General features: G+C 49.7%; 4 protein-coding genes across 9 annotated transcripts in view; 2 read left to right on the forward strand and 2 right to left on the reverse strand.

The window, feature by feature from the left end:
- Positions 1–2919: 2919 nt before the first annotated feature.
- HPDL (4-hydroxyphenylpyruvate dioxygenase like) lies at positions 2920–4390 on the forward strand. The gene has a single exon (XM_042952547.1). It carries the CDS (start codon positions 3125–3127, stop codon positions 4241–4243), a length of 1119 nt encoding a protein of 372 aa, XP_042808481.1. The 5' UTR covers positions 2920–3124; the 3' UTR covers positions 4244–4390.
- Positions 4391–5023: 633 nt separating this feature from the next.
- Positions 5024–12618, reverse strand: MUTYH (mutY DNA glycosylase). Of its 4 annotated transcripts, none has more exons than XM_042950899.1 (17): positions 12492–12618; positions 9324–9428; positions 9088–9208; positions 8389–8570; positions 8259–8298; positions 8063–8136; positions 7883–7924; positions 7736–7807; positions 7547–7660; positions 7364–7461; positions 7140–7284; positions 6996–7059; positions 6627–6818; positions 6387–6523; positions 6150–6302; positions 5917–5958; positions 5024–5219 (listed from the first exon to the last, which is right to left on the reverse strand). In XM_042950899.1, the coding sequence occupies exons 2-17, from the start codon at positions 9336–9338 to the stop codon at positions 5088–5090; spliced, it is 1623 nt and encodes a 540-aa protein (XP_042806833.1). In that variant the 5' UTR covers positions 9339–9428; positions 12492–12618; the 3' UTR covers positions 5024–5087. The 4 variants fall into 4 exon arrangements, with proteins under 4 accessions (XP_042806833.1, XP_042806829.1, XP_042806830.1 ...); XM_042950895.1 differs by having other exon boundaries at positions 8389–8537; positions 12492–12568; XM_042950896.1 differs by lacking the exon at positions 9324–9428 and having other exon boundaries at positions 8389–8537; positions 12492–12569.
- A 116-nt stretch (positions 12619–12734) lies between these two features.
- Positions 12735–16159, forward strand: TOE1 (target of EGR1, exonuclease). Of its 2 annotated transcripts, none has more exons than XM_042950900.1 (8): positions 12735–12817; positions 13491–13633; positions 13725–13765; positions 13899–13995; positions 14123–14281; positions 14536–14795; positions 14997–15156; positions 15242–16159. In XM_042950900.1, the coding sequence occupies exons 1-8, from the start codon at positions 12766–12768 to the stop codon at positions 15860–15862; spliced, it is 1533 nt and encodes a 510-aa protein (XP_042806834.1). In that variant the 5' UTR covers positions 12735–12765; the 3' UTR covers positions 15863–16159. The 2 variants fall into 2 exon arrangements, with proteins under 2 accessions (XP_042806834.1, XP_042806835.1); XM_042950901.1 differs by lacking the exon at positions 12735–12817 and adding an exon at positions 13036–13053.
- The window catches only part of TESK2 (testis associated actin remodelling kinase 2), a 132072-nt gene continuing 120589 nt past the window's right edge, over positions 16057–27539 (reverse strand). For both annotated transcript variants that reach the window (XM_042950893.1, XM_042950894.1), the window contains 6 exons: positions 19795–19877; positions 19471–19555; positions 19136–19219; positions 18843–18929; positions 18014–18131; positions 16057–17746 (listed from right to left, as the gene is read on the reverse strand). In XM_042950893.1, the coding sequence (XP_042806827.1) occupies positions 17022–17746; positions 18014–18131; positions 18843–18929; positions 19136–19219; positions 19471–19555; positions 19795–19877 (1182 nt within the window). In that variant the 3' untranslated portion in view covers positions 16057–17021. The remainder of the gene's footprint in view (positions 17747–18013; positions 18132–18842; positions 18930–19135; positions 19220–19470; positions 19556–19794; positions 19878–27539) is intronic.

Below are 27539 nucleotides of genomic sequence, written 5' to 3' on the forward strand. Positions count from 1 at the left end.
AGGGCGAGAAAGGCGGGAACTTCCGGGCCCGCCTCCTCCAGGGGAAGGGGCTTGAGATAGGCGGGTTAAGCTGAGACCAAGGGTGACACCTAGAGGTCACGTTAAAAACAACAGCTGATAGTCACCCACGTGGCCCTAGAGTGGAGGGGAATGGAGGGGTGGGACCAGAGACGCGCGAGTTCAAGTACCCACCTTTTTAGGCTGGGAGAGAAGAGACAGGACAGGGTGGGGGTCAGGATTTTTAAGGAAGAGAGTGCACCTCCTCTAGCCCCGGGGCTTAAGCTGACTGACAGCTGCAGGAGGGGCGTGGCTCCACCGGTTTGGCTCCAGGTCCAGCCCCCACCTCCACCTACGCTGCCCTGGCCACTGTGGAAGGCAGATGTGGCAGAAGGCCTCCTGCAGCGCCATCGCCTCACCCCTTTAGACCTGCGTGCTCTCCAGAGCCCACCCCTGGCATGCTTATCCCCAGGAGAAAGACAACGGCGTCCAGGCACGGAGGACCCATCAGGCGAAAGTTCCGCAGGGACTGCTAGGAAACAGGAGTCCTACGTTGGTCACGGCTCAGATGCCAACAGGGCTGCAAGAATTGGAGTCTGGCCTGGAGGGAGACCAACATCAATGACCACCTGTACCCCACCGCGCTGGCTTCCTAAGCGCTGAATCTGTGCCCAGGGCCAAGGTCAAGCACAGTGCCCTTGCAAGGCAACTGTGCCCTAACCAAGATCACCCTTTCTTTAAAACAGCCCCACTTGGCCTTCAGAAATCTACCCTCTCCCTCAAGAGCAAATGGGAAGTGATGGGTCAGGGGTCCTCTTTCTGCTCTGTCTGTCCACACATAGAGTCCTTGAGAGGAAACCCCTTTGGCTGGACCAAAGGCCTGGAGGCACTAGAGCTGCTCACCTGGGGTCCTGACCATGATAGTCTATTCTCTCTTGGGGCCCTGACCATGATAGTGGGGGCAAAAGATAGCCTATTCTGCCCCAGCTCTCACGGAGCACTATTCCCAGGGACCTTCCCCCAGAATCCATACCAAAGCCAGGACCTTCATAGTGCCTTCCCAGTGCTCAAGCCTAGGGAGAGAGGAGTAGTCCTAATGTGGCTGTTATTCTGGGACCTACTGCAGCCCCCTCTCCTTGTGACATGTGTCCCTACCCAACCCACTTTGTTTGCCCTGCTCCCACATAACAGACCCAGGCTCACAGGTTAAATCCTAGATCCTTTGTCAGGCTGCAGCATATTCTACCTTATTTAATCACAACAACCCTATGAAGTAGGTACTATTATTATTCCCATTTTTACAGAGGAGAAAACTAAGGCTCAGAGAAGGTTAGCAACTTGCCCCAAGTCATACAACTACTAAATATTGGAGGTAGTTTTCAAGCCCAGGTCTGTCTGGCTTTTGGAACCCATGTTCTAAATTTACTAGTCTGCAGAATAACACCAAGTGCCTTTTACCACCACTGATCAGCTTCTGGGTACTGCCTTCCTGGCTGCAAGCCTGAACACCCTGCCAGACCTCTTTTTCTCAGCCCTGTCCCTCCATCACAGCCTTCTTCCTCTTGCCAATGAAACTCAATGGTATTACATCAGGCTCCCTGACAATCTCCTTTGCAATGCTTTGAACCGTAGTATCCATACCAAATGTCTCCTCAATTTTATGCTCTATTGCTCCTCTAAGGGTTTGGCTCATGTTCCTCACTGATTTGACTTTTTCTTTTCTTTTCTTTTCTCTCTTTCTTTCTTCATATTTTAGGTTCTACATCCAATGTGGGGCTTGAACTCACGACCCCAAGATCAAGAGCCACATGCTATACTGACTGAGCCAGCCAGGTGCCCCTCCTCACTGACCTTTTGCTTATCTTTACCCTTCTTGGAGTGCCCTTCCCAAACCCTCCAAGAGCCACTAGCTCAATTCAGGGTCTCACACAATTCTCACACAATTCTCACAAATCTCACACAATTCTGGGTCTTAAGGCCAGAAACACTCACAGAAAACTTCTCTGGCCCAGTACCCAGTCAGGAAGGTGCAAAGAGCAAGGAGGGCTTGAGTTCTAGTCCAAATAGGGTCAGGACCTGGAGAAAGGACACCAGTGCAGCTGTTTCTTTCAGATCCTGAGCCACCAGATTTTTCTCCAAATCTTTCTTGCAACAGGGGATAAAAGATTGTTGAAAGAGAAGTGGGGCTGAAGAAAGAGATAGGTGCAGTTGAGAAATTATCAGAGAGAAAGAAGAGAGTTTTGTAGGAGCTATATAAATGACCTATCTTTGTACAACATGTCTCTCTGGACCAATTTGGGGAAGGTAAGAAAATCTGTAACTTAAAACATTTAATAGATTTTTTTTAACGTTTTAAAGGAACATCAAAACTTAAAGGCAAAGTTCTCTAGGACTCTTTTTTTTTTTTTTTTTTTTTTTTAATGTGAGGCTTGAATTCATAACTCTGAGATCAGGACCTGGATGCTTAGCCGACTGAGCCACCCAGGTGCCCCCTCTAGAATTTTTAAGGTAAAACTGGTAGAAATGACACTGGTAAGAAATTCAGGGCTTCGGGAGGGGTTGGGGGGTGGTAGGGAGACGGAAGGATTCTGGCTTCTCCCCCAGCTAGGGCTTGTTCCCTTTGCTCTGGGTTTAAAGGATGAGAGAGCCCAGCGTCCAGCACCGAATGAAGGCAGCTATTGTGATCTCCGGGGGCGGAGAAGGGAGGCTCAGTGCCAAAGGGTGTGGCCCAGCCAGAGGCTCTGGGAAAGAGCAGCCTTGCGTCCCTACAGTACCCTCGGCGACTGCGTCTGGGCGGGAGGGGAAAAGTCTGCAGAGTCCCGGGCTCCGCCCCCTCCCTCCTGCTCCGCCCTAGCTCTGGCTCCACGTGGTTTTCACCAAGCGCAGCGCAGACCGGGTGGTCTCAAGGCAGACCCGGATTGCAGAGGGCGTGGCAGGGAGAGCCGCAAGCCCCTAAGGGGGTCGGGTCTGTGACTTCTCCCCGGAAAAGAGCGAGGAACGCGCTCTGCGGGAAAAGCTGGACTCCACAGGCTTCCGACGACAAGCCTGGGACGGAGAGTCCGGGAGTTCTCAAGGACAGGTGAACGGCCCCAGGAGAAGGACAGGCAGGGTCACCATCTGGACCGCCATGGCCGCGTCCGCCCGTCGTCTGTGCCACATCGCTTTCCACGTGCCCGCGGGGCAGCCCCTTGCCCAAGATCTGCAGCTTCTCTTCGGCTTCCAGCCCCTGGCGGTGCGGGAAGCAGACGGCTGGCGGCAGTTGGCCCTGCGCAGCGGCGACGCGGTCTTTTTGGTGAACGAGGGCGCTGGGCCCCAGGAGCCCCTGTATGGCCTGGACCCACGTCATGCTGTGCCCAGCGCCACCAACCTGTGTTTCGACGTGGTGGATACGGGCGCTGCCGCCCGGGCGTTGGTTGCGCGGGGCTGCAGCGTGCCGGTGCCCCCTGTTAGCGTGCGGGATTCTCAGGGCACCGCCACCTATGCCGTGGTCAGATCACCTGTGGGCAACCTCAGCCTGACTCTGCTGGAGCGCGCCGGCTTCGGAGGGCCTTTCCTGCCGGGCTTCAGGCCTGTGCCCTGTGCAACCCGCCCAGGCTGGGTCAGCCACGTGGACCACCTGACCCTGGCCTGCACCTGTGGCAGCTCCCCCACATTGATGCGCTGGTTCCACGACTGCCTAGACTTTCGCCACCTGCCACTGAGCCCAGGTGAGGATCCGGAGCTGGGCCTCGAGGTGACAGCAGGATCTGGGCCAGGGGGACTGAAGCTCACCGCCCTGCAGACCACGCCAGGCAGCGCTGCCCCCACCCTTGTACTGGCTGAGTCCCTGCCAGGGGCTGCCAGTGGACAGGACCAGGTGGAGCAGTTCCTGGCCCGGCACAGGGGACCAGGACTGCAGCACGTGGGGCTGTACACGCCGAACATAATAGAAGCCACTGAACGGGTAGCAGTGGCGGGGGGCCAGCTCCTGGCTCCTCCTGAGGCATACTACCAGCAGCCGGGCAAGGAAAGGCAAATCCTAGCTGCTGGGCATGAGCCTAGCCAGCTAGCCCGACAGGGGATCCTGCTAGATGGCGATGAAGGCAAGTTTCTGCTTCAAGTCTTCACCAAGTCTCTCTTTCCAGAGGACACCTTCTTCCTGGAGCTGATTCAGAGGCAGGGGGCGACAGGCTTTGGCCAGGGCAACATCCGGGCCCTGTGGCAGTCGGTGCAGGAGGAGCAAGCCTCCAGGAACCAAGAAACCTGAGAAGGGTTGGGGCTGGGTTCACCCTCCTGTCCGGGAGCACAGGGCCTGTTGCAAAGGAGAAACACCCATGGAGGCTTGGAGTGGAGAGGGCTTTGTCCCCAGGGCCATACCTGCCAGAACTTGAATCTCTCACTGGGGTGCCAAAGAGGTGGGATTTTATTTTTTCTTTTAAACTATGAAATGTTCTTAGTCTATAACTAATATATATGCAAGATATAAAGAATAAAGGAATTATATAATTAGGAAATAGAATATATCAATACTTTTGAACCTTCCTTGTGACCTCTGATACCATTTCCCTTCACCCCACCCCTAATTTTATGATTATGAACTCCCTGATTTTCTATATTGTTTCACTACATATGAAACAATACAGATATAAATTTAGTATTTGAGGTAGGAATTTATGACAGAACAAATCCTCCCCTGTGTTTCCCTTCTCCCCAGGGAGCAGCCTCTGCAGGTGGGGAAGGGTTGGGTCAGGGCTGAGCCCAACCACCTGCTCTAAGACAATACCACTACTCCAGTCAGAGCTGACCAAAGACCTGGACCAAGGGTGTTGGGTGTCAGCCACTGGCAGGGGCCCCCTAAAGCTGCCTTCTCCTTCTCTCTTGGGGGTTAGGGGAGGACAGATCATTCTGGACAGAATGCCCACCTCCACTGCCCAGGGCTGGCTGGGAGCTTGGCCAGAAGTTAGCACCAAGCAGGACTTTACCACTTTCTGGGATCCTCAGAGGGAAAGAATGAGAGGACTAGGAAGAGGGCAGGAAGTCTCCAAAATGACTACAAAAATAAGCACTTTATTAAACAACAGGATTTTCAAGAAGTAGGGGCTCCAGCGGTGTCACTGCGCCATACTGTTGAGGCTGGATACATCAGTGGGGTGGTGGGGCCGAAAGAAACTATCCAGGACTTGCTGGCCTGGGCTGGGCTTTCTCTGCGTGGATGGAGCAGACACCTGGGATCTTTTGGAACCCTGTGCAGAAGCCAAAAGAAGGAGGTACTAAGGGGGCAACAGAGTCCTCGCCTTCCACTCCTCTCCCCATTGCAGTGATAGAGCTCAGATTCTAGCCTGAATGTTGTAAAGCTTCCAACCTCTTCTATCAACTCTATATGGCAGCCCAAGGTAGTCTTCCTAAGATACAAACCTCACTCCTCTCCACCAAAAATGCCTTAGTGGCCTGGTGTTCATGGCCCTGACTGGCCTGCACAGACCCTGCTATGCTTACAGCTCCTTGAGCACTGCAGACTGCATTGTGGCACCTTTGCTCCTACTACTCTTGGGCCTGGAAAGAATATTCTTACTGCTGATTCCCCTCCCAGACCTGGAGAAAATGATTCATTTCTTGAACCCAGATTACCAGCTGCATCTTCTAAGCAGCCTTTCCTGATCCTTGCCTCCCAGATAGAACTGAAAGCTCTCCACCTTATAAACCACAAAACTTGGTACAAGCATTTCACATACCTGTGACCCTGTTGTTAACATCATTTGTTCTTATTCCCTTTCCACCCTGGACCCTAGACTGTAAGGTTTCAAGATAAGAACTGTTCCTCTCCCTATGGTGAAGCCTGGTGTGGATAATGTTCATCCAAACATGTGTCATTTAACTCAACTGAAAACCTGTGGATTTGGGCCCGGGGAGAGATGCCTGGGTGAGGGCCAAGAGACTCACCTTGCAGGTCCCCGGCCGTTGGCCCTCGTACACACGGAACACCTAGCCAAGGACAGAGGGGGAGAGTGCAGGACTGGCATCTTTCCCCAGAAGAGCCAGACCCCTTTGTTCTCTCAACTTCATGCCCTAGTACATCTGTTTAAAATATGGTTTTTTCCTTTTACATAGTAATAGGTTCACATAGAACATATAGGAAGCACAAGAAGGTACAACGAAGACAACACAGGTAGTGCCTTTTTCATGGCGGTGGAGACAGCTGCGGTATGAAACTCCTCCCGGGTCAGCCAGCGAGCTCCAGGTGGTGTGATGGTCACTGGGATCTGCCCTTCCAGGGCCAAACCATATACTTGATATGTCAGCTTGATGTGAGAGAAGGTGTGGGCCACCTGAAGGGAGGGTCAAGGGACTGAAACAGGCCTGTGGATATGTCCACAAAGCCATCACTCCTGCTCCTTCCGCTGGTCACTCACCTGCCCAAGGTGCTGGAGGTGGGTGGCTGGGAGGGGCCCAGCCCAACTCTGCAGTTCCCGCAGCAGGGCCTCACGCTGACATTGCCCTGAGGGCTCTGCAGTCACAGATGGGAACTCCCACAGTCCTGCCAGCAGACCTGAGAGGAAGGACAGCCAGGTGTGGTTGGGCCTTAGCTGCTGACTCCTCCATTTCTTCCGTGTTGCTCATGCCACTGCCCTCCACTCCGAGGATCCAGGTACCTGACTTAGGCCTCTGCACCAGCAGAATTCGAGCACCCCCAAGGGCCCTGGGCTGCTCCAGAACACAGGTGGCAGAGCACTCCTCCCTGGGGGGCCTCCGGCTGGCCTTTCTGGGAAAGTTGGCCACTCCCAGGGTCTGGTCCCAGGGCTCTGTGGGAGGCGCACACAGCTGGCACTGTCCAGTGCTGGGAGCTGGGAAGAGAGATCCCAAAGCCCCACTCAGGCTTAGGTGAACTTAGATGCCAACCCCAGAGAGCCGGCCGCGGCCCAGCTCTGCAGAATCTTATTCAAGTTGTAGGATTAACTAGAATGATACTTTCCACAAGCAGCTCCATGACAGTGCAGTGAAGGGCTGGGGCTGGTACTTACCACACTCCTCCACATCAGGACTGCCTGGCAGGCTCTGTGAGGCTACGAGCTGTTCCCGTTCCACCTAAGAGGCATAAGGCAAGGTGTCATAGGGAAGGGGTCACCCTCTAGGACCCCTGCCTGCCCCTTCCCCAGATGGCTCACCCTCTGGTGTGCCCGGCACATGCTCTGCACAGGGCACTGGCTGCAGCGTGGGTGCTGTGGGGTGCATACTGTGGCCCCCAGCTCCATGGCTGCTTGGTTAAAGTCCCCTGGCCGGGCTGGGTCTACCAGCTGCTGGGCTAAGCTCCTACAAGGAAACATTGCTGTAAGCCAAAGACACTTTGGAGACACCCTTCCCAGTCTCCCCTATTACCCCAATATCCTACCAGAGCTGCTGGGAGACAAAGGTGCTTCCGGAATCAGCACCAATGGCTCGGACACGGCACAGCACCCGTACTACATTCCCATCTACCACACCAGTTGCCTGGCACAGAGGAATCCAGAAGTCAGCCTGGTCTGGGAGGAAGGTAGGTGGGCACACACAAAGTAGGGGTGGGCTATGGACTCACCTGACCAAAGGCAATGGAAGCAATAGCTCCAGCTGTGTATCGCCCCACGCCAGGCAGAAGCTTCTGCAGAGTCTCTGCTGTATGTGGCACATGGCCCCCCAGCTCTTCTACCACCTGATTGGGGTGGGAAGGCTCAAGGTTATGTGCTACCTGAGGCCCTGGGGCTCACCCTCCCTGTCTCCCCCTTACCTTCTGGGCTCCCTCCTGCAGCCGCCGGCCTCGAGAGTAGTAGCCCAGGCCAGCCCAGAGCTGGTTTACCTCCTATGGGTAGAGTCAGAGAGATCAGTGGTCAGTCCTCAGTTGTCCCCATTCCCCCTACCTTAGGGTGGCACTCACCTCCAGGGATGCACTGGCCAGGTCCTGCAGCGTTGGCCACTTCTAGAGCCCGAAGGTGATCAAAAGGAAGTAAGGTCAAGGGTGAGAGAGGTGAAGGAAGCCTTCTTTACCCCTACCCCAAAGGCTAGGCTTTCTCTGGGGTTTGGCTCAATGACCCTCCCCTTCTTTCCCTGAAGTCACCTGCATCCATCGGGTATAATAGTCGATCACCGTGGCAACCTGGGTCTGCTGCAGCATGACCTCTGAGACCCACACTGGGGGAGAGGGGTTGGCATGAGGGCACTGCTGAGCTGCCCTGCTCCCAGCCCACAGCCCCTACACCCCAGACCAGTGGGCATCCAGGCAAAGCAGCCCTGTTCTCAGGAGATGCACTCACCAGCATACGCCCGCCTGTCAGGGTCCACCTCACCCTCTGCCTGCCAATGCAATCCCAGACAAGGAGTTAGTGTGGAGGGGGCCTGGCACTAACCCCCCACCCCACTGTCCCTGCCCCCTAGCCTGCTTACCCGCCTTCTCCAGGGCAGGTCCCGTTTCTCTCGGTCGTACCAGCTCAGAAGGTTCTCCCGAAAGACTGTGACCTCAGCTGTGTCTCTGAATAGATGGTATGGGGAGACAGGATCCCGCAATACCACCTCCTTCTGCCGCCTGGCCAAGCCTGCTGGGGCCTCAGGAAATTTAGGCATAGTCCCTGCACGGACAGTGCACCAGGTACCCAGGGCACTGTAGTCTGGCTGCTCCACCTTAGTGCTTCCCCCAAACCCTTGCTTAAGCTTTGAACCTGGAGTCAGACCAAAATGCTGTGTATGTAACCTTAACCAAATTTCTAGCCTTAACTTTCCTAGGGTGGTAGTGGTGGCTCCTTTGTCTCTGGGTCACGATGAAAATCCAACAGTTTCAGCCAAGCATAATGTATACCTGTTCAGGACTTTCCCATTTACAAAACACTTTCAGGCTCATAAACTCATCTGATCCCACAAAAGCCACAGGAGGAAGGAAATACACAAGCTACCACTCCATGTCACTGGTAAGAAAGCAGCCACTCAGAGAAATCATCCCAAAGTTACACAGCAAAGTCAGAATTAGATCGTAATTAGTCCCTTGAAGCCTTGATGCACAAACACGCTGTCTTCCCAGCCTGAATCGACCTCTCTTTCATGGCCAACGAAACCAACCCCTTCACCTTTGACTCAGACCAAGCTCCTCACCATCAGGGGTAGAAGGCTTGACCTGGCTGCTGCTAAGGACCTGCTTCTCCCTTCCCTCATGGCCAGACGCCTGCTTCTGGTGACAACTCCTCACAGCGGTTCGTGGCTTCTTCATGATGGCCTAGAAGAGAAAGGCCCAAAGTAGTCTGTCACAATGAGGTTGAATCTTGGGGCCCTTCAGTGAGTATAGCCACTTTCTCTACAGTACTTATTATAGAGTGTCTAGCTTTTCTTACTCTCCAGATGCTCATGGGGTTGCTCTTGGCTGGTTGTGGCACTGAGGTATGACCAGTAGGGCTGTTTCTGCAAGTGACTTCAGAGGGACCAACATTAGCATAGTCCTGGAGACACACACAAAAGAAGAGGCTGGGGCTGGGCTGGGGGCTGTACAGGAGCACCTGTATGTGTGTCCCTGATGTTTACTGTGACTGCGTGTGTGGACAGGGCTTCTTTAGGTATGTCTAAGAGCATGGGGCAGGTAGGAAGTTTATCTGCTCAGAGATGTGGCACATTTACACCGAAACAGGCTTTAGCAGTCATGCAATCCAACCTCCATTCTGCAGAAAGGAGAAACCAAGGATCAGAGATGTTAAGATATTTTTTTAGGGTGCCTGGGTGGCTCAGTCAGTTGCACGTCTGACTTTGGCTCAGGTCACGATCTCACAGTTGATGAGTTTGAGCCCCACGTCAGACTCTGCTGACAGCCTGGAGCCTGCTTCAGATTCTGTGTCTCCCTCTCTCTCTGCCCTTTCCCCGCTCATGCTCCTCTCTCTCTCTCTCTCTCTCTCTCTCTCTCTCAAAAATAAAAATAAGCATTAAAGATATTTTAAAAATATCTTTTTTTTAATGTTTGTTTTTATTTTTGAGAGAGAGAGAGAGAGAGGCAGAGAGACAGGGAGACACAGAATCCAAAGCAGACTCCAGGCTCTGAACTGTCAGCACAGAGCCTGATCCAGAGCTCAAACCTACAAATCGCTAGATCATGACCTGAGCCGAAGTTGGATGCTTAACTAAACTAAGCCACCCAGCTGCCCCAGAGATGGTAAAAGATTTGCCTGAGAGCAGATGGCAAGTTGGGGTGGTGGTGGGAGGGGATGAGCTATTTTTTATTCCTAATCTTTTCCTGATCTAGTAAATCATAGCTGGCTGGCCACTAGTAATGAGAAATAGGTCTCAATTTCAATGAGAAATTGATCTTCACTGCTCCCTTACTGTTCTTTTGGTGCCCTTTTCTCTACTTTTCTCTATATAGCTAACAGTTAGTGAAGGTTTGCCATATGCCAGACCTTAGGCTAAGTGTTTTACCAATTTCTCACACAATCTCCAGATGACTCCATTAGGTACTTTCTAGTATTACCTCCATTTTAGTGATGAGGAAACTGAGGCTTGTAGAGATTAGGCAACTTGTCCACCCAAATCCTAAAGGTCTGCTTCCAGAGACTGCACTCTTGTGACTGCTATACTGCAGTCCCTGAAGCTTCAAACTCTCTCCTTAAAACTTAACTTCATCACCTCATTTTCATCAAAAGAGCTTGCTTGCTCCCTCAGAGAAAAAAAAAAAATGTACAGATTTGCTACGCTCTACACTTATCTGCATTCTCCTTTTCCTTCCTCCCATTAAAGAATGGTCTCTTCTAAACTGTCCAAGCTCAGGGCCCTGCTCCTCAATCCCTTTTACAACACCCACTCTCCCCTTCATAGCCAAACTTCCTTCACCAAACTCACTAGCTCCATAATTCATTCTACAATCCATTCTCCAAAGAGTAAAGCAATCTTATAAGACATGATCGTGTCACTTTCTTACTTAAAACTTTCAATGGCTTCCCACTAATTCACTGAATAAATATTTATGTAGTGCCTACTTTGTGCCGAGCAGTTTTAAGTACTTGGAATACTTCAGAAATAAAACACCAAAGGTTCCTGTTTTCATGGAACTTGTATTCTAATGGAGAGCAAAAAATAAATAATGCACATAAGTAAATTATATAGGCTGTCAGGTGGTAAATACTAGGATAAACAGAAAAAAAAATATGTGAAGGGAAATAGGAGTGGTGGTGGTGGAATGTTGCGATTTTAAAGCACATGGATGGTCAAGGTGGGCCTTATTAAAGTGGTATTTGACCAATGATTTATGGCAGTTAAAGGAGTTAGCCATGTTCTAGCCACGGGAAAGGCATACTAAAAAAGAGCTAGTGGAATAGCCCTAAGGAAGGTGCCTGTTTGCAGAATAATAAGGAAGCCAGTGTGGTTAGAATAGACTGAGGAAAGATAAGTAGTAGATGAGGTCAAAGAGGTAAAGAAGGTGGGGGGCATAGAATCACTAAGTACCTTGTAAGCCACTAGAGCACTTTGTCACACTCATTGCTCTGAAAAGCCAATCCTCTTAAAATAGTTCTGTAAGCTCCAAAGATCCCCACCTTCCTCATCCCCTCACTCACTTTGCTCCAGCCATTTGTTTGCCTAAATAGTTGCTTCAATCATCCAGGTGTCTGTCCACCTTGACACCTCACCCAATCCTTCCCCTCTGCTTGGACAGCTCTTATCCTGTGCTTCATCCAGCAGTTATTCATTCTTTCAGATCTTGACTTAAATGTCCAAATCAGCCCCCAGTATTATCCTCTTATGTAATTCTCCATTTTTCCTCTTACACTAATTGTAATTTTACGTTTGTGTTTGTTTGATGACTGTCTGCTTCCCCCACTTGACTATAAAACTCCATGAGCAAGTACTGAGTCTCTTGTTGACTATTGAGTCCCCAGAGCTTAGCACAGTGCTAAGTAAGCTGTATACGATAAACAACAGGATGGGAGAAACCCAAACAATTCTGAATAATGATGAAAAAGACTCAGTAGAGAGAGAAAAGTTGAAGATGAGCTAGAAATAGTGACTAACGAAAAGGTTGACTCCTTGTGGGTCCAGAGATGGGAACGGGAGCCTTTGAGAAAGAACAGGTCTCTCGCGGTATCAGGAGTCAAGTCCAATCACCCTCTAGGTCAAATATACCTCCTAAGCGCTTACAAGTTGTCCCTTCCTTGCCGTCCCTACTGCCGGAGCCTTAACTGAAGTCCTTATTATCACTTCCCTATATTATTTCAAAGGCTTCCTAGCCAGTCGGTGGCTCTAATCCCTCTGGCAGCCTCGTCTCGCGTCCCCCTCTCCGTCTTTTCACTTCCTGGACATGAAGCTCCCATTCCTCCCTGGGAACTTGCCTATTCCCAAAATATCCTTTCCCCCACACTCCCGTCTCTGCATAACTCCTATGCGTGCTTTAGGCTGCACCGGGGTAGCACCACCTCCTCTGGGGAGCCCGGACCCCACCCCCAACCCTGGGCTGAGCGGATGAAGACAACGTAAAGCCACCGCCCACGTTCCCGCAAAGTGCATGCGGGGAAGGAATTACCTACCTCCCGCGCAGTCTCCAAGGCCCGGCGTCCGACGCACTCCAGAGGGCGTGGCTCCAATCCACGCTGTGCCAGCCAAAGAGGTCCGAGCGCGCGCTGGGACACCTCCTCCGCGCCAGACCCGGGTGATGTGAACGGAAGTCAGACCGGTCTGCTACTCGGCGGGGGTGGGGGTCGAGGCCCCGCCCCGATCCCTACAGCAGAAGCCGAGCGGAGAAACGAAGCGGAAGCCCCGCGTACCCCCCACACACCTCTCAGGCGAGGGGCCCTCCGTGTCATGGCCGCCGACAGTGACGATGGCGCAGTCTCAGCCCCAGCGGCCTCTGATGGTGAGTGGCTTCCCAGGGCTTCCTCCTTAAAACTCTGTGCGCTCCGGGAAGGGAAAGGCCTCGGGCTTACGGCTCTAGAAACTGACTTCCAACGTTCAACTAGCTCACCTCCGAACCAGCCACGAGGAGACTACAAGTCCCGGTGTGCACCGCAGCTCGGCTGCAAAAGCCTTGCGTGTTGGCAGCTTAGACGGGGACTGTGGGGGCATGTCGGGAGATGTAGTCTAAGGCTCATGGTTAAGTGTAGCGGATTGGGAGTCGTGGTCCAAAGAAATGGGACGTGTTGGGGGCTTGGGTGTGAGGAATTATTTATGAGGCTCTGGGGCATCATGGCTACCACCGCTTTTGGCTACTGGGGCACAGATCGGACTGGGCCACAGTCCGACCTTCCTCTTCTGCGGATTGTGATGCTGAAGGGAGAAGTTATTTTCCCAAAAGCTCACATAAACCACTGGAAGACGCAGGCTTTCTCTCCCCAAATTCAGGGTACTGCTCATTTCAAGGCCTGTGTTTAGAGCATGTATGGTACAAAGGGTTTGAGGAGAAAGCTGCCATTTCTTGCCTTAATGGAAACTGCCCCCCAACATTCCGCCCCCAGCCATGGCCTGCCTTGGTATTGGTTTCCCTGGACCCCTGCCTGAGCATTAACATCATTTGCTCTCCTTACCCTCAGGTGGTGTCTGCAAAACCACAAAATCTGGGGAGGAGCTAGTAGTCCAGGTTCCTGTGGTGGATGTGCAGAGTGACAACTTCAAGGAGATGTGGCCATCCCTCCTGCTGGCCATAAAGACAGCTAGCTTCGTGGCTGTGGACACGGTGAGGGTTGGGGAATGGGGAGGACAGGTAGTTTTGAAAGGGCTGGTTGGTGCTGGGAACCTAACACAACTCTCCCTTTACCCACTCATAGGAACTGAGTGGGCTTGGGGACAGGAAGAGTTTGCTGAACCAGTAAGTATAAGCCCTGATCTTAGTGTCAGCCTTGGCAGGAGGGGAAGACCTCATCCCTGGAGTAGAATTCACAGTCCTGGGTGGTTTGAGGGCTAGCTCCCAGCCACAGCCACCCCCTAAACCCAACCCCAAGGTGCATCGAGGAACGTTACAAGTCCGTGTGTCATGCTGCCAGGACCCGTTCTATTCTCTCCCTGGGCCTCGCCTGCTTCAAGCAGCAGCCAGATAAGGTATGGGCTGATCTCACATCTATCCCTGGTCTTTGGCTGGCAGGGAGGAGGGTTGAAATCCTGGAGAACATCAGGTGTGAGGTGTTTTTATCCCAAATCCTGATATAGCAGATCCTTTCTCTCCCAGGGTGAACACTCATACCTGGCTCAGGTGTTCAATCTGACCCTGCTATGCATGGAAGAGTATGTGATAGAACCAAAGTCTGTGCAATTCTTGGTACAGCATGGCTTCAACTTCAACCGGCAGTATGCTCAGGGTATCCCTTACCACAAGGGTAATGACAAGGTAGGTCTCCAGCCTTGAGACTGCCCCTTCTGTGGCTTCATTTCTTCCTAACCTAGGCTGGGTACGTAGGGAGGATCTGCTCAGTATGGGAAATCACTAGAGACAGGGCTGGGGAAACAAGCCTGATACATAGAATAGCATTGGGTAAGGCAGGGAGGTAGAGCTTTCCAGGTAGGGGAGCCAGATAGAAATGTCCTGCAAAAGAGGCTCCCTAGGGGACTCTTCTTCCTGATGACCTCTTTCTTTCTACCCAGGGTGATGAGAGTCAGAGCCAGTCAGTAAGGACACTCTTCCTGGAGCTAATCCGGGCCCGCCGGCCCCTGGTACTACACAATGGTCTCATAGACTTGGTGTTCTTGTACCAGAACTTCTATGCACACCTTCCCGAGAGCTTGGGAACCTTCACTGCGGACCTGTGTGAAATGTTCCCAGCCGGCATTTATGACACCAAGTATGCTGCTGAGTTTCATGCCCGCTTCGTGGCCTCCTACCTAGAATATGTTTTCCGGAAATGGTGAGGAACTGGTTGAGGTTTAGGGATGGGGCCTGGTATAAGCCTGACTGTTTCATTTACATAAGGTATTTATTGAGTGCCTACCATGTGCCAGGCACTATTTTAGGTGCTGAGGATTCAGCAGTGAGCAAAACATACAAAAAACCCTGTTCCTATGGAATTTATACACTAGTGGACCAATACCCTCTTGCGCTGTTGCAGTGAGCGGGAAAATGGGAAGCAGCGGGCAGCCGGCAGCCCACACCTTACCCTGGAGTTCTGCAGCTATCCTACTAGCATGAGGGCCCATATTGACTACCGCTGCTGCATGCCCCCTACAACCCACCGTCCTCATTCCACCAGCATCTGTGACAATTTTTCGGTAAGAGCACCCACCCATTTCCTGGGGGGAGGGGGGAAAGTTCTGATGCCTGGAATCCCTGTCTAAGCCTCTTTCCTACCTCTAGGCCTATGGCTGGTGCCCCTTGGGACCGCAGTGTCCTCGGTCCCATGATATTGATCTTATCATTGACACTGATGAGGCTGTGGTGGAGGACAAGCGGCGACGGCGGCGACGTAGGGAAAAACGGCGGAGGGCTTTGTTGGGCCTGCCTGGGAAACAGACCTCTGAGGAAAATGAGGATGGCCCTCCCATGAAGCAGGTCTGTGGGGATGGCCTCAAGGCTGAGGAAATTGAGCAGGAAGTGGCTGAAGATGAGACTAGGAGCCAGCCTGGCTTGGAGAAAGGTCACAAAAATGACTTGGAGATGGGGCTCAAAGCAACAAGGCTGGAAACAGCTGATGTGGCTACCTCAGAAGCGCCAGGAGGTCAAGCCAATCCTCACCCAGTGGCTGGGGATGGGTTGCATCGAGCTGGTTTTGATGCCTTTATGACAGGTTTTGTAATGGCCTATGTGGGAGTGAGCCAAGGACCCCAGATCTGTAGCTCTGGACCCTGGCTACCTGAATGCCACAACAAGGTATATCTGAGTGGCAAGGCTGTACCCCTCACAGTGGCCAAGAGCCAGTTCTCCCGTTCCTCCAAAGCCCACAACCAGAAGATGAAGCTGGCTTGGGGCAGCAGCTGACACAACTTCTGCCTAGCACTCAGGGCCTAGGACGAGAACTGAGAGTGGAATACAAGTGTCTGGGTCCCTCTAGCTTGTGAATGACAGAGTTGGGGGGGTCAGGGGGTGGGGTCCTGGCAGAGATACTGCTGCATCTGTCTTGCACCTTCTCCTTTACCCCAGAGGATGAGGAACAAGGGTACACGTAAGAAGGCTGACTAGCACCTGTAACACCAACTTTATTTATTTTTAAATCTGAAAGTGTCTTGGGGAAAAAGTATTACCAAAAAATCAACAGAAACAAGTTATGAAAATATTTGACCAGCTTCATCTTTGGTTATTTCTTATTGCGGTTCTGTAAGGACAGACTGTTCCCATAGCTCCAGCCATAGCAGGAAGGGAAGAAAATCAGTCCGTGTATAAACCATTTAACCAGTTGGGTGTGTCACATGTTGACAAATACATAGAGCAGGCCCTGGGGCCTACAAAACCAGCCCCACTCCCAACCACAGGGTTGAAAGTTTTATGGGGCAGAACATTAAGACTCCTTCATAAATATGAAAATAGATTAATCAACTGGAAAAGACCTTTGAATAGGTTAGCTAAGAGCCATGACCACTACACGGCCTCACCCTCCCCTTGCATAGAAATGTAGTGATGTGGTCTGACTGTGCAGTAAGTGCAAACAGCAATTATTCAAGTGTCTTAGACATACTGGCAAGAAGCTCCCCAGTCTTCAGGTCTGAGAAATAGCCATGCCCTTTATGGCTTCCTGGTCAGCTCCAGGTTCCATCCAGTAGCTTATATGCCCCAGAAAAGGGCAAAAGACAGACCTGGAGTAGGAAAAGAACCTGGGGTAATAGCTGCCTGCCAGCGCAAACTAGAACTAGGAGTCCTCTGGTCCTGTCTGGGGAAGTGCATTGGGAATCGGGTGGGAGCCAGAGCTCCTTGCTGGATTTCAGAAGCTTGGTATCATCTGTTGGCCCTAAGTAGGAAAGCCTTTCACTGCTGTCTCCCCTCTCATGCACAGCCGTTAGGCACTTGGAATCCCCATATTGAGCCTGGCTCGGCCTAGCCAGCCTGCTCTGTAGGCCACAGGGAAGAGTCAAGGCTGTACATAAGAGGGCCCAGTGGCTTCAACTGAAGGTCCACCCCCAAGGTGAGCTGGGACTAGCCCCCCTCACCCATCCTGTTCTCCCTGGGTTTTCAGGCCTACGCCTGAGACAGAAAACGGGACTGGAGCCAAGCTTCTTGGCCTTTCTTCTTCTACCTCCATCTCCTCAGAGGCACCTGCAAGGCATGGACTAGCTCCCTGGGGCCTGGGCCCAAAACCATTTTCTTCTTGGGGACTGGAGCAGTCCATGGCTTCATGGGCCAGAACAGGTGGTAGGGCAGATGCTCGGAATGGCGGGATCTCTCTTACTCTGTACTTGAGACTACTGAGGCGTGGTGGGGGCCCATCAGATAGTGAATCTTCTCGGCCCACAAATGGACAGGCCTCTTGATGCAAGAACTCTGGTGAACCAGGCAAAGAACGCCACCGGCGAGCAGGTGGGGCCAGGGGCTCCTGCCAATCAGCCAGAGGCAGAGTTCCAGGCCCTGGTGCATCTAGGTCAAATACCAGCGAGATGACAGACTTGCTGGGCAGGTCAAAGAACTTGATCTTGCCACCCTTGAGGTCCTGGCGAGCACTGAAAGGGTTGATTTTGGGGGTACGGACAGTACCACCTCGTTGTGGCTGGTAGTAGGGGTCCAAGACGTTTACTGTACGTGGGGGCTTACGGGAAAAGATGTCTGACTGGCTTCGAGACAGCCAGATAGTACGTCTTGGGCGTGGGGACTTGGGAGGGATCTTGTCATCCAGTGAGCTCAGTCGCTTTACACCAGGTCCCTTCTCCAAGAGTCCTGAAAAACAGTCAAGTCAGGGTTACTCACACTAGTCATGACAAACAGAAGGAGCACCTTGTGCCACAAAGTGTTTCACCAATGAGAAAACAAGGGAGGCAATATGCCAAGTCATAACTCTGAAGAGTCCCATACTTTTTCCATCATCCCCTGCCCCTCTGCCTTTCTTCTGGACATGAGATCCTGCAATGAGCCCTAGAGAGGAAGGCCCCACATCCTAATTTCTTCCCTTGGGATCAGGTGAAACACTATGGTCTAATCTCTTACCCTTGACTGTGGGCTGCAGCTTCCTGTCCGTCTCCAGCTCTTCTTCCTGTAGATGGCTCAGAATTTCCTCCAAGGTCTTCCCAATCTCCGCAAAGGATGGGCGTAGTTTGGGGTCCATCTGTAGTCATCCACACCAGCCATTAGCCCTGCGCTCCTATTTTCCACCCCAAGGATGGCGTTTGAGTCTGTTTCTGGCATCTTTTAAGATTCAGGTGTGCAGCTAAGCTCTTTTCTGAAGGCCCCAGGCCATGAGGATGATTCCCAGAGCTAAGGTCAGGGGAGATGCTGTTGTCTAATACCCTCCCCTATCAGCACCCTTTCTGTATGGGTCTTATCCCCTTGTTGGGCACAGAACCCTCCGAAAGAGTACACTTAACATTAGTTTGTTCTGTTCTTGAGTTCTGCTGCTAACATGTCTCTGGGAGCTACCTGAGGAAAGCCCAGCTACCCCTTGGTCATAACAGGTAGGTCCAGCCCCAGAGCTGTATAAAGTGAGGGTTAACAAAAGTTCTTCCCATAGGCCTTAAAACCAGCTGGACCCAAAGTCCAATCGAAACCTGACCAGAGCTCTATCAGTATCGAAAGCAAGAGGTGGTAAGTCTACCCTGCAGGCTGAAGACTACAATACAAAGCAGTTTTCCTTTTCTTGGTCCAGGGCTCTGGACTATCTGTTAGGCCTGGAGGAGGGGATGTGGGCACTGCCACTCATCAGTGAAAATGAGGCTCCTCATGAACCTTAATGAGCAGCTTGTCCCTACAGTCCTAACCAGGTGAAAAGGGTTCAGCCAGCCCCTGACCAAAGCTGGGGGAAGGGGAGGGAGACACTCACATTACAGCAGTTGAAGGTGAGCTGCAGAAATTCTGGGGGACAGTCTCCCACCATATGCTGGAAAGCGTCATAGTCTAATCCGAAGTTCTGTGGATGGGTATGGTGGGGAGGGGACATTGGTAGACTGGTCATTAATCCCTCCACCCATCCTGGCCTGCTTAGGAGAGGCTGAGAATTGCCCCAAAGAAGTAACCACACAGACAGTTCCAGCAACTCCACCCCAGTAACAACAGTCCCATAGCCTCAAAACCAGCCCCATCCCAGTGGCACTGTCCCCTATACCTGCAGCTCACCTCTGTGCGAGGAAGGTAGTCCGGATCAGCTTGGATGCGGGCGATGATCTCACAGAGGATGATACCATAAGAGAACACGTCCGCCTGGTGGGTAGTAAGACCTCAGTTTCCTTCTCAGTGGGGTGAGAGGTGGGGTCTGTGTCCCTCAGGTCTGCCAGCCCAGGCCTAAGCCCTGTATTTCATTCAGTTCATTTACTGGGTAGCTGCCAAGTACCAACCCTGCTCTGAGCAGGATGTAGATACTTACCGTGAACATACAGGGTGATTGATCCTGGACACTTTCCTGATAAGAGTGGATTCTAAGGAGAACCAGGCCCTGGGCTCCCCAGACTCACCTTTTCATTGTAGGGCTCATCTCGGAGAACCTCAGGTGCCATCCAGAAGGGTGAGCCCACCACAGCCAGCTTCTCATTCCCCATGCTGTGGGGTGGGGGTGAGGGGAGAGATTATATGGAGAATGAGCTCACCACTGGCTGGTGCAATGGGATATCTGACCATTGGGAATTCTTCTCCCTGAAGAATGGACACAGACTAAGACTGACCAAATTTAGGGAGCTGAGATTGAACTGTAACCAAGTTCTGGCCTCTGGGGAGGAAGCTGGCATTTTTCCTTTGCTTCAGTCTCTTCTGTGACCCCAGCACCTATTAGGGCTACCCACCTGACGTCAGGAATCTTCTCAGCCAGGCCAAAGTCAGCTACCACTGCAGAGTAACCATTCTCATCCCTCTTTATCAGGCAGTTCTAGGGTTCCCAAAGAAGAAGACAATGTGGCTCAGAAGGGGGACCAGCCAGCCATAGAGTTACCACCACCCCTCCCTGCCACAGGGCACCTTGTCTTCTCCTTGGTGAAACTACACTCAGGCTGACCCAGTGGTCAGACCTGGGACTCTGTCAGCCATGTGAAATGAGTTAGGCCTGGATCTTGGGTGGCTGCCATAAGAGTCATATGCTTCAAACAAATATTTATCTTTGCTTTTATATACTAAGCATGGTTCTAAGTGCCAGAGAAAGCTCAATGAACAGACATCTTTGTCCTCTTGGAGCTTACAATCTAGTGGAGGAAGACGGACTATCAGGTCCCTGCCTCCCATCCTCTTTTCCTCAGAATGCAGAGACCCAAAGTAATATAAGTGTAGGACAAGTGCCAGGTCTGCACTACATTTCATTGCCCAGAGGATCACAACCAACCTCCTCAATGGCATTAAAAGTCTATGATCTGGCTCCAACCACTGGCCTGCCCCCTACCCCCCGGCTGCTGCTCCTATGCACACATCTCCATCTAAACTTGTCACAGACAAGCCTGACCTGTGAAGCCTGAACAGCCCCTTCAAGCCTTTGTCTTTGCTTCTATTGCTTCCTTCCATTTGGAATGTTCTCTCAACTCTCCTTTTCACCTCAGATTTTATGTGTTTTAAGGTAAGTGACCTTTCCATCCTGTCGTCTCCAGCTCTCACCACCCTCTCTCTTCTCAGCTCCTTTAACTCCTCCTCTATGCCACTTCCTCTTACAGCCTAACAGAGAGCAGGTTCTGGTTCAGGCTCTCTGATAGCACTCAACTCATGAGAGAGGCTCAGGATGTGCTCACCGAACAAATGCTGCTGTCCCCAGAGAAAAGATGAACACAAATGGCTTGTAAATAAACAAATCAGCAACCGGCTCTCCCCAAACAGCTACATTCAAAATAGCCCTACACCACTCGCTCATGAGGCACCTCACACCACCTTCTTCCTTCAAAGGCAGGAGAGAGTAGGGATCCTTGGCTCAGGGACATTTCTGGGGCCAGCAAGACCCTATTTGACCCAAACCTACCCTCCCTCCTTACCAGGTTTGGCATGCAGTTGCCAAGTCACCTCCTGCTTACTCTACCTCAGGTACCAATCACCCCCCGCCCCCTACTTTGGCCTTGACATTATCATACTATTTTCTCCCTGAGCTGGAGGGAGCCTGTGATTTCATCACATCTAACCTGGGCCCGAGTAGACATGCATCATCTCTGGCTTCCAAGCAAGACCATCCTTGTACTTGTCCTGGCTTTGGCCTTCCCATCAGGTTCTGCTGGCTCAGCACCCCATAACCCCCTGACTATGACCATGAGAAGATGGGCCCTAGGCCAGCTTGCCTATTAAACAGCTGAAGCCCAGGCCATAGGGCACAGGCTTATGAGGCAGTGGCAGCTCAGATCTGTCACCTATTTTTCTCCCCTCCTATTTGATCTGCAACTCCTTTCTTCTGTCTCCAAGGCTCAGTCTAAAGTCCTACTTACTATTTGCTTTATAGCCCTCAGAAACTGCCCTGTAAATTCAGCCTGGGAGGAGGAGATAAGGAACAGAAAATGGCCACAGTACTCTGCCCTTGTCAAAGCTCTGTGGTTTCTGGCCGATCTTCACATTCATAGACATCTACTGTCCACTCACTGCAAATCATTCATCTAGGAGTATAGGACTTCACAGTAGCTTCTCTGAACAGCTGAGAAATGGCTAAGGCAGGGATGATCAGGGCCCCACAATATGGGGCAAGGCTACCCAGTTTGCCTCTGGTCTGGAGGGTGACCACTGCCCCTCATAAAGTTTCTCACAGCCAATAGCTGGGCATTGGAGCCAAAGACAAAGATGGGATACTGAAAAACAAAAGAGCCAAATTTTAGACGTCTGTATTTCTAAAGGGATAAGGCAAATGAGGAGGAGCCCTGATGGATTAGCCCTAGTGGTATTTTCCAAAATCTGAGCCTGTCCTTAATGGGGTCTAGGCTAGCAAAGTTTGGCTGGCAACACTTGCCATTTTTACTTCCTTATCTCCCACTCATTCCTCATGGGTTTCTGCTGTAAGTTCTCACATGACTCTAGGGCTTTAAGCTCAATAGACAAAAATTAGTCCTTATATTAACTTGATCTTTCTGCTGTTGACATTGTTGATTCTTTCAACACTTTTATATATGATTCAGGAATCATTAATACCAGGAGTGCAGAAAATAAACAGTTGTGGTCCTGAGGCTAACAGACTAGCTATTAGAGGCTAGTTAGAGGCTATTCCTGTTCCCTTTCAATTCTTCTCTCCTGGCTTCTGTGACACTACAGCCCTGGTTTTCCTTCTCTACCTTTGGCTACTGTACAGGCTCCAGTGCAGGTACTTCTTCCCATCTCATGCTCTCAGCATTCTATCTTCAGCCTACATCTCTCAGGCTCCATTTGTGCTGATGACTCCCAAATGTATATCCTCAGACCTGACCTTTATCCTCAAGCTTCAGATTTGCATATCCAGTCTATTTCTGGACATCTCCTGGATTACTCATATTGAATTCCATACATGCAAACCTGAACTCACTTTTTCCCTCAAAAGCTAAAGCTAGCTAAGCTAGCAACCTGGGATTCACCCTAGATTTTTTACTCTTACTCCAACTAATTTAGCTTCTAAATATTTTTCAAATCTGCCCCTCCCTCTTCATTCCCCACCCCTCCCCGCCCCCACCTTTGCATTAGTCCAGGTCCTCCTTATTCCTCCCCGGGATATTGCAGTGCTCTTCTAACTGATCTTATGGCTTAGTCCAGGCTTGAACTCCATAATCCACCTTCCTCATTCCTGCCAGCATGACCTTAGTAAAACGTAAATCTGTGTTACTCTCCTGTTTAAAAGCCATCAATGACATACTGTGATTGTTTTTATATTAAATGCCCAGAATAAGCAAATCCATAGAAGTGAAAATGGACTAGTGGTTGCCCAGGGCTGAAGGGAGAGGGGAATAGAATCTGGGGCTTTCATTTCGGATGGTGAAAAGTTCTGAAGTTAGATAGTGGTGATGGCTGAATGTACTAAAAACCACTGAAATACATACTTTGAGAGGGCAAATTTTATTTTATGTGAAGTGTATCTCAAAAAGCTATTACTTGGGGCGCCTGGGTGGCTCAGTCGGTTAAGCGTCCGACTTCAGCTCAGGTCACGATCTCGCGGTCCATGAGTTCAAGCCCCGCGTCGGGCTCTGGGCTGATGGCTCAGAGCCTGGAGCCTGCTTCCGATTCTGTGTCTCCCTCTCTCTCTGCCCCTCCCCCATTCATGCTCTGTCTCTCTCTCTGTCTCAAAAATAAATAAACGTTAAAAAAAAAATTAAAAAAAAATCTAAGTGTTTAAAAAAAAAAAAAAAGCTATTACTTTTAAAAAGCTGACAGTGGTTTTCTTCATTTCCTGTCTAGAAGATTAAATCCAAGTTTGATAGTATATGATCAGAGTCCTCTCTTTTCAGCTCTTATTCCCTACCACTCCTACCTCCCAGTCTGCCCATTGTACTATTCATGCCACTATGCCTTTGTTTATGCAATTCCCTTTGTCTACTCTGCTCTGCAATATTAGCCCCACCACATGCATGTGCACACACACACACTACTTATTCATAAGTAGAATTCAATTTTCAAGATTCAGCTTAGGTATTTTCTCTTCCAAGAAGCCTGCTCTGTACCCTCAGGTTGGGTTAAATACCACTTTTTCAAAGCATCTTATGCATTGCCTTTTCTGTAACCTTAGCATCTGCTATATTATAATGAAAGTGTCTGTACAGTTCATTCCCATGACTATAGACTATAAGCTGTAGGAAAGCAGTAATGTCTTAAGAGGAAGGTGGCCCAGAGAATACTAGGTAGTATCCCTTCCCTAGGGTAAGGGAAAGATTGCCTACTTCTGTCTGTATGGTACTGTAGGAATTACAAAACATTCTTCACAAACATAATCCTAATGGTTCTTCAAAATAACATTGTCAGATGCGCAGATCTAAGATTTTTACATTTAAGGTGATAAAAACGAAGCTTTCAACTCTAAGTGGTAAAGACCCAAGTCTCCTGATTCTAAAAGGTTCTCACATAATGATTCTGTCCTCCCCAGAAAAAGAGGCTGATGAGCTTTCCCTTGGGGATAGCAAGGTCATGGCAGGAGCAATGCAGTCTCAAGAGAGTAGCCTGGTCCATGGAGAAGGCAACACTGTGTACAATAACATAAGACCCTTTCACTTGTGACTGCAGCCCCTACCTCAAATGTTGCCCTTGGATTCAAGGGCATCTAGTACAACGCTTGCATTTCTCATCTAACTTGGATGCGGTCCCAAAATAGACTATGTGGCTAGAAAGTACAAAATATGAAGCCAGACCAATTTTCAGGCTGTGTGAGGTGCAAGGTCCATTGCATAGAGGATAGAGACTTCTTTATTCAAAAGTATCCTTGCCTATAAAAATTTTTTTCCTTGCCTATAAAATTAACAACACAGTAAACAACAGATTTTGGTGAGGATGCTGAGAAAGGGGAATCCTCTTACACTGTTGGTGGGAATGCAAACTGGTGCAGCTCTGGAAAACAGTATGGAGGTTCCACAAAAACTTAAAAATAGAACTACCCTGTGACTTAGCAATTGCACTACTAGGTATTTTCCTCGAAGGATCCAAAAATACAGATTCAAAGGGGTACATGCACCCCAATGTTTATAGCAGCATTATCAACAATAGCCAAACTATGGGAAGAGCCCAAATGCCCCACTGACTGATGAACTGATAAAGAAGATATTGGGGGGGGAGGGGGTGGTGCGCACACTGGAATATTACTCAGCCATCAAAAAGAATGAATTCTTGCTATTTGCAACAACAACATTGGTAGAGCTACAGCATATTATGCTAAGTGAAATGAAACAGATCACTCAGAAAGACAAATACCATATGATTTCACTCATATGGAATTTAAGAAACAAAACATTAACATATGGGAAGGGTGAAAATGAGGGAAATAAACCATAAGAGACTCAATTACAGAGAACATACTGAGGGTTGATGGAGGGAGGCGGGTGGGGTTAGCTAAATGGGTGATGGGTACTAAAGAAGGCACTTGTTATGATGAGCTCTGGGTTTTATATGTAAGTAATGAATCACTAAATTCTACCCCTGAAACCAATATTACACTATATGTTAACTAACTTGACTTTAAATACAAATTTGAAACAAAACAAAACAAAACAAAACTATCCTTGCCTAGAGTAAGCAGCAAACATAAGAAAGGCTCAGACAGACTTCCCTGAGGTGAGGGTTGACCTTTTCAGCTTCAAAAAGGAGCCCATGCACTGCTGCTACTTGGCTCCCATTCCTCTGTCTTCACCCCTATTATAATTCATCACACCATAGCAGAGAGACTTCTATGTTTGCCTCTTCAAAGACAGTGAATGATCCCATTCATCTATGTGTCTCAAAACCTAGAACAGACACACAGAAAGGGCTTAGCAAAAGTTTGTTATATGAAAGTTTGGGCAGATAATCGAAACAACTGGGCTTCTTTTCACATATGTCAAAGGCATACACTAATCGTACATTCAACTCTCCATTGTGGGGACTGAGCTGACAAGAGACTCAAAAAGGGTGGGCACGAATGCATTTCTGGAAGCCAACACAAACCCTTCAGAACTGGGCCACAGTAGACACTTGAGAGCAGTTCCTGAGGTCTCCTAGAACAGCTGTACAGTCAATATTGGCACTGAATAAAACCACCTGAGCGAAGAAATGCCAAGTCCATTTGTTAATGTTAGTTCCAAGCTAAAGCTATTTCTGCAACAACAACAAAATGGCTTTCATGTGCCATCACCTCTTTCCCCTCACACAAATTTCTCCTCACACAAATTCACTCCATTAACCCAGTTAGGATCAGAGAGGAAAGTATTGATTCTACATCTCAAGAAAGGTTCAGAGGTTCTTTTCACAGCACAGGGAAATCAGAGACTGAACTGCACTCCTAAATGCTCAGAGGCTGCTACAGTCCAAGTTTCTTAGAAGATTATCCTGTTTACTGTAATGTGTCCCATCCCTTGCCCTCTATCCCACCCTGTGATGCCATATCTTTACCACAGCTCTTATGTAATAATCTTCACATACCTGTCCCCCCAACAAGACTAAGAGCTCATGGATAGTAAAGATTGGGTTCCAGTAATTTTCTATGTCTCCAATACTAGGTCTTCTAATAGAATAGTATGAATGGTTCCCAAAAATTATTGATGTTATTCATTATATTAAAAAAAAAAAAGAAAAAAAACCTACTACAGGGTGCCTTAACAGACACTCTGTCTCTCCAGTACTCAATGTTGTTCCTAATTCTTGCTGTCTTCAGTCTCTGAAAACTGGCATTTTCTGCTCCTAGTTGTGTGGTATAGCCTAAGACCATAGTTGAATAGGCTTTCTACTCTGGTGGAGTCACCAGAGTGGTTTCTTTGGAGTCAGTGAAAAACCAAAACCAAACAACCAAAAATAGAGGTACAATTCATAATTCACACTCCTAGGGATAACCTAAGAAGTAATGGTATTAAGCAGAAACAAACTGCTCTCGGCTGCTCCTACAAGCCAAGCCTTATGTGTAGTGCTAGTTACTCCCAGAGCTACTGATAAAAGCCTGTGTGTGGTGATTGCCACTTCTTGATGGAGCTCATGAATTGAGTTTTTTATTTTAAAAAATTTTTTAATGTTTATTTATTTTGAAAGAAAGAGCGAGTACTAGCAAGGGAGGCGCAGAGAGAGAGGTGAGAGAGAATCCCAAGCAGGCTCCGCACTGTCAGCACAGAGCTCCATGCTGGGCTCAGTCTCATGAACCATGAGATCATGACCTGAAACAAAATCAAGAGTCGGACACTTAAATGACTGAGCCACCTTGTGCCCCCATTTGTTTTTCTTGAACTTGAGATTCCCTACAGTGCACTTCCCAACCTGTCTCCAGGTTGCAAAGTCATTTTTTCTCACAACATGTGAGTATCCTAAATATCTCCTTACAGTTCAGATCCAAGAAATCACAGCCTAGAGACACGAAGAGTTCTTTCTCCTAAGTTCCTAATTTCTCTTCTCACGGGGATACCCACTGCCCATTAGGAAATGGACCTATAGGTCCAAAGAGGTTAGTCATTGTTACAATACAACATGACAATCCCAGACAGAACTACACTTGGACACTAGCATGATGGAGCAAAGTGCTTTGGAGGCACAGAGGGAATACGATCAGCTCTTAGGAATTTGTTGGGGGGAGTTTTGTTCCAGAAAGCCTAGCTACCCTAACCTAGTGATCTTTCTTTTCCCAAAACCAATGGTCTGAAGCTGAACACTCAATTATTAAATGCTGTAGGCTGTTCTTTAGTTATTTCCCAACAGACTATAAGTACCTCTAGGTCAGAAACTGTCCTTTTCTAATATTTCTTCACCCATGGTGCCAGGCATAAGAGACGCTCATGTAGGTGTGGGGGAAATATATACATAGATAACTCATTGGGATGTCTCTCCACCTTGGAAGAAATGATGCTTTCTCGGTAGGAAGCAAAGATTTGGTTCTGGCTGCACGCTCAAGGTGAGAGAAGGCTATCAACCTAAGGCAGTATCTTGATATACAACCCTACCCATTTACCTAGAATAA

The sequence above is a fragment of the Panthera leo genome, chromosome C1 (genome assembly GCF_018350215.1).
Source record: "Panthera leo isolate Ple1 chromosome C1, P.leo_Ple1_pat1.1, whole genome shotgun sequence".
Taxonomy (NCBI): domain Eukaryota; kingdom Metazoa; phylum Chordata; class Mammalia; order Carnivora; family Felidae; genus Panthera; species Panthera leo.

Excerpts from the sequence above, each read along its gene's own strand:
- HPDL (XM_042952547.1), top strand. The coding sequence starts at position 3,125 with ATGGCCGCGTCCGCCCGTCGTCTGTGCCACATCGCTTTCCACGTGCCC.
- TOE1 (XM_042950900.1), top strand. The coding sequence starts at position 12,766 with ATGGCCGCCGACAGTGACGATGGCGCAGTCTCAGCCCCAGCGGCCTCT. Across the intron at positions 13,996-14,122 it reads TCAAGCAGCAGCCAGATAAG|GGTGAACACTCATACCTGGC; the intron begins GTATGGGCTGAT and ends TTTCTCTCCCAG. Across the intron at positions 14,282-14,535 it reads ACCACAAGGGTAATGACAAG|GGTGATGAGAGTCAGAGCCA; the intron begins GTAGGTCTCCAG and ends CTTTCTACCCAG.
- MUTYH (XM_042950899.1), bottom strand. Across the intron at positions 8,299-8,388 it reads ACCTGCCCTGGAGAAGGCGG|GCAGAGGGTGAGGTGGACCC; the intron begins GTAAGCAGGCTA and ends TTGCATTGGCAG. Across the intron at positions 5,220-5,916 it reads AACGGCCGGGGACCTGCAAG|GGTTCCAAAAGATCCCAGGT; the intron begins GTGAGTCTCTTG and ends GCTTCTGCACAG.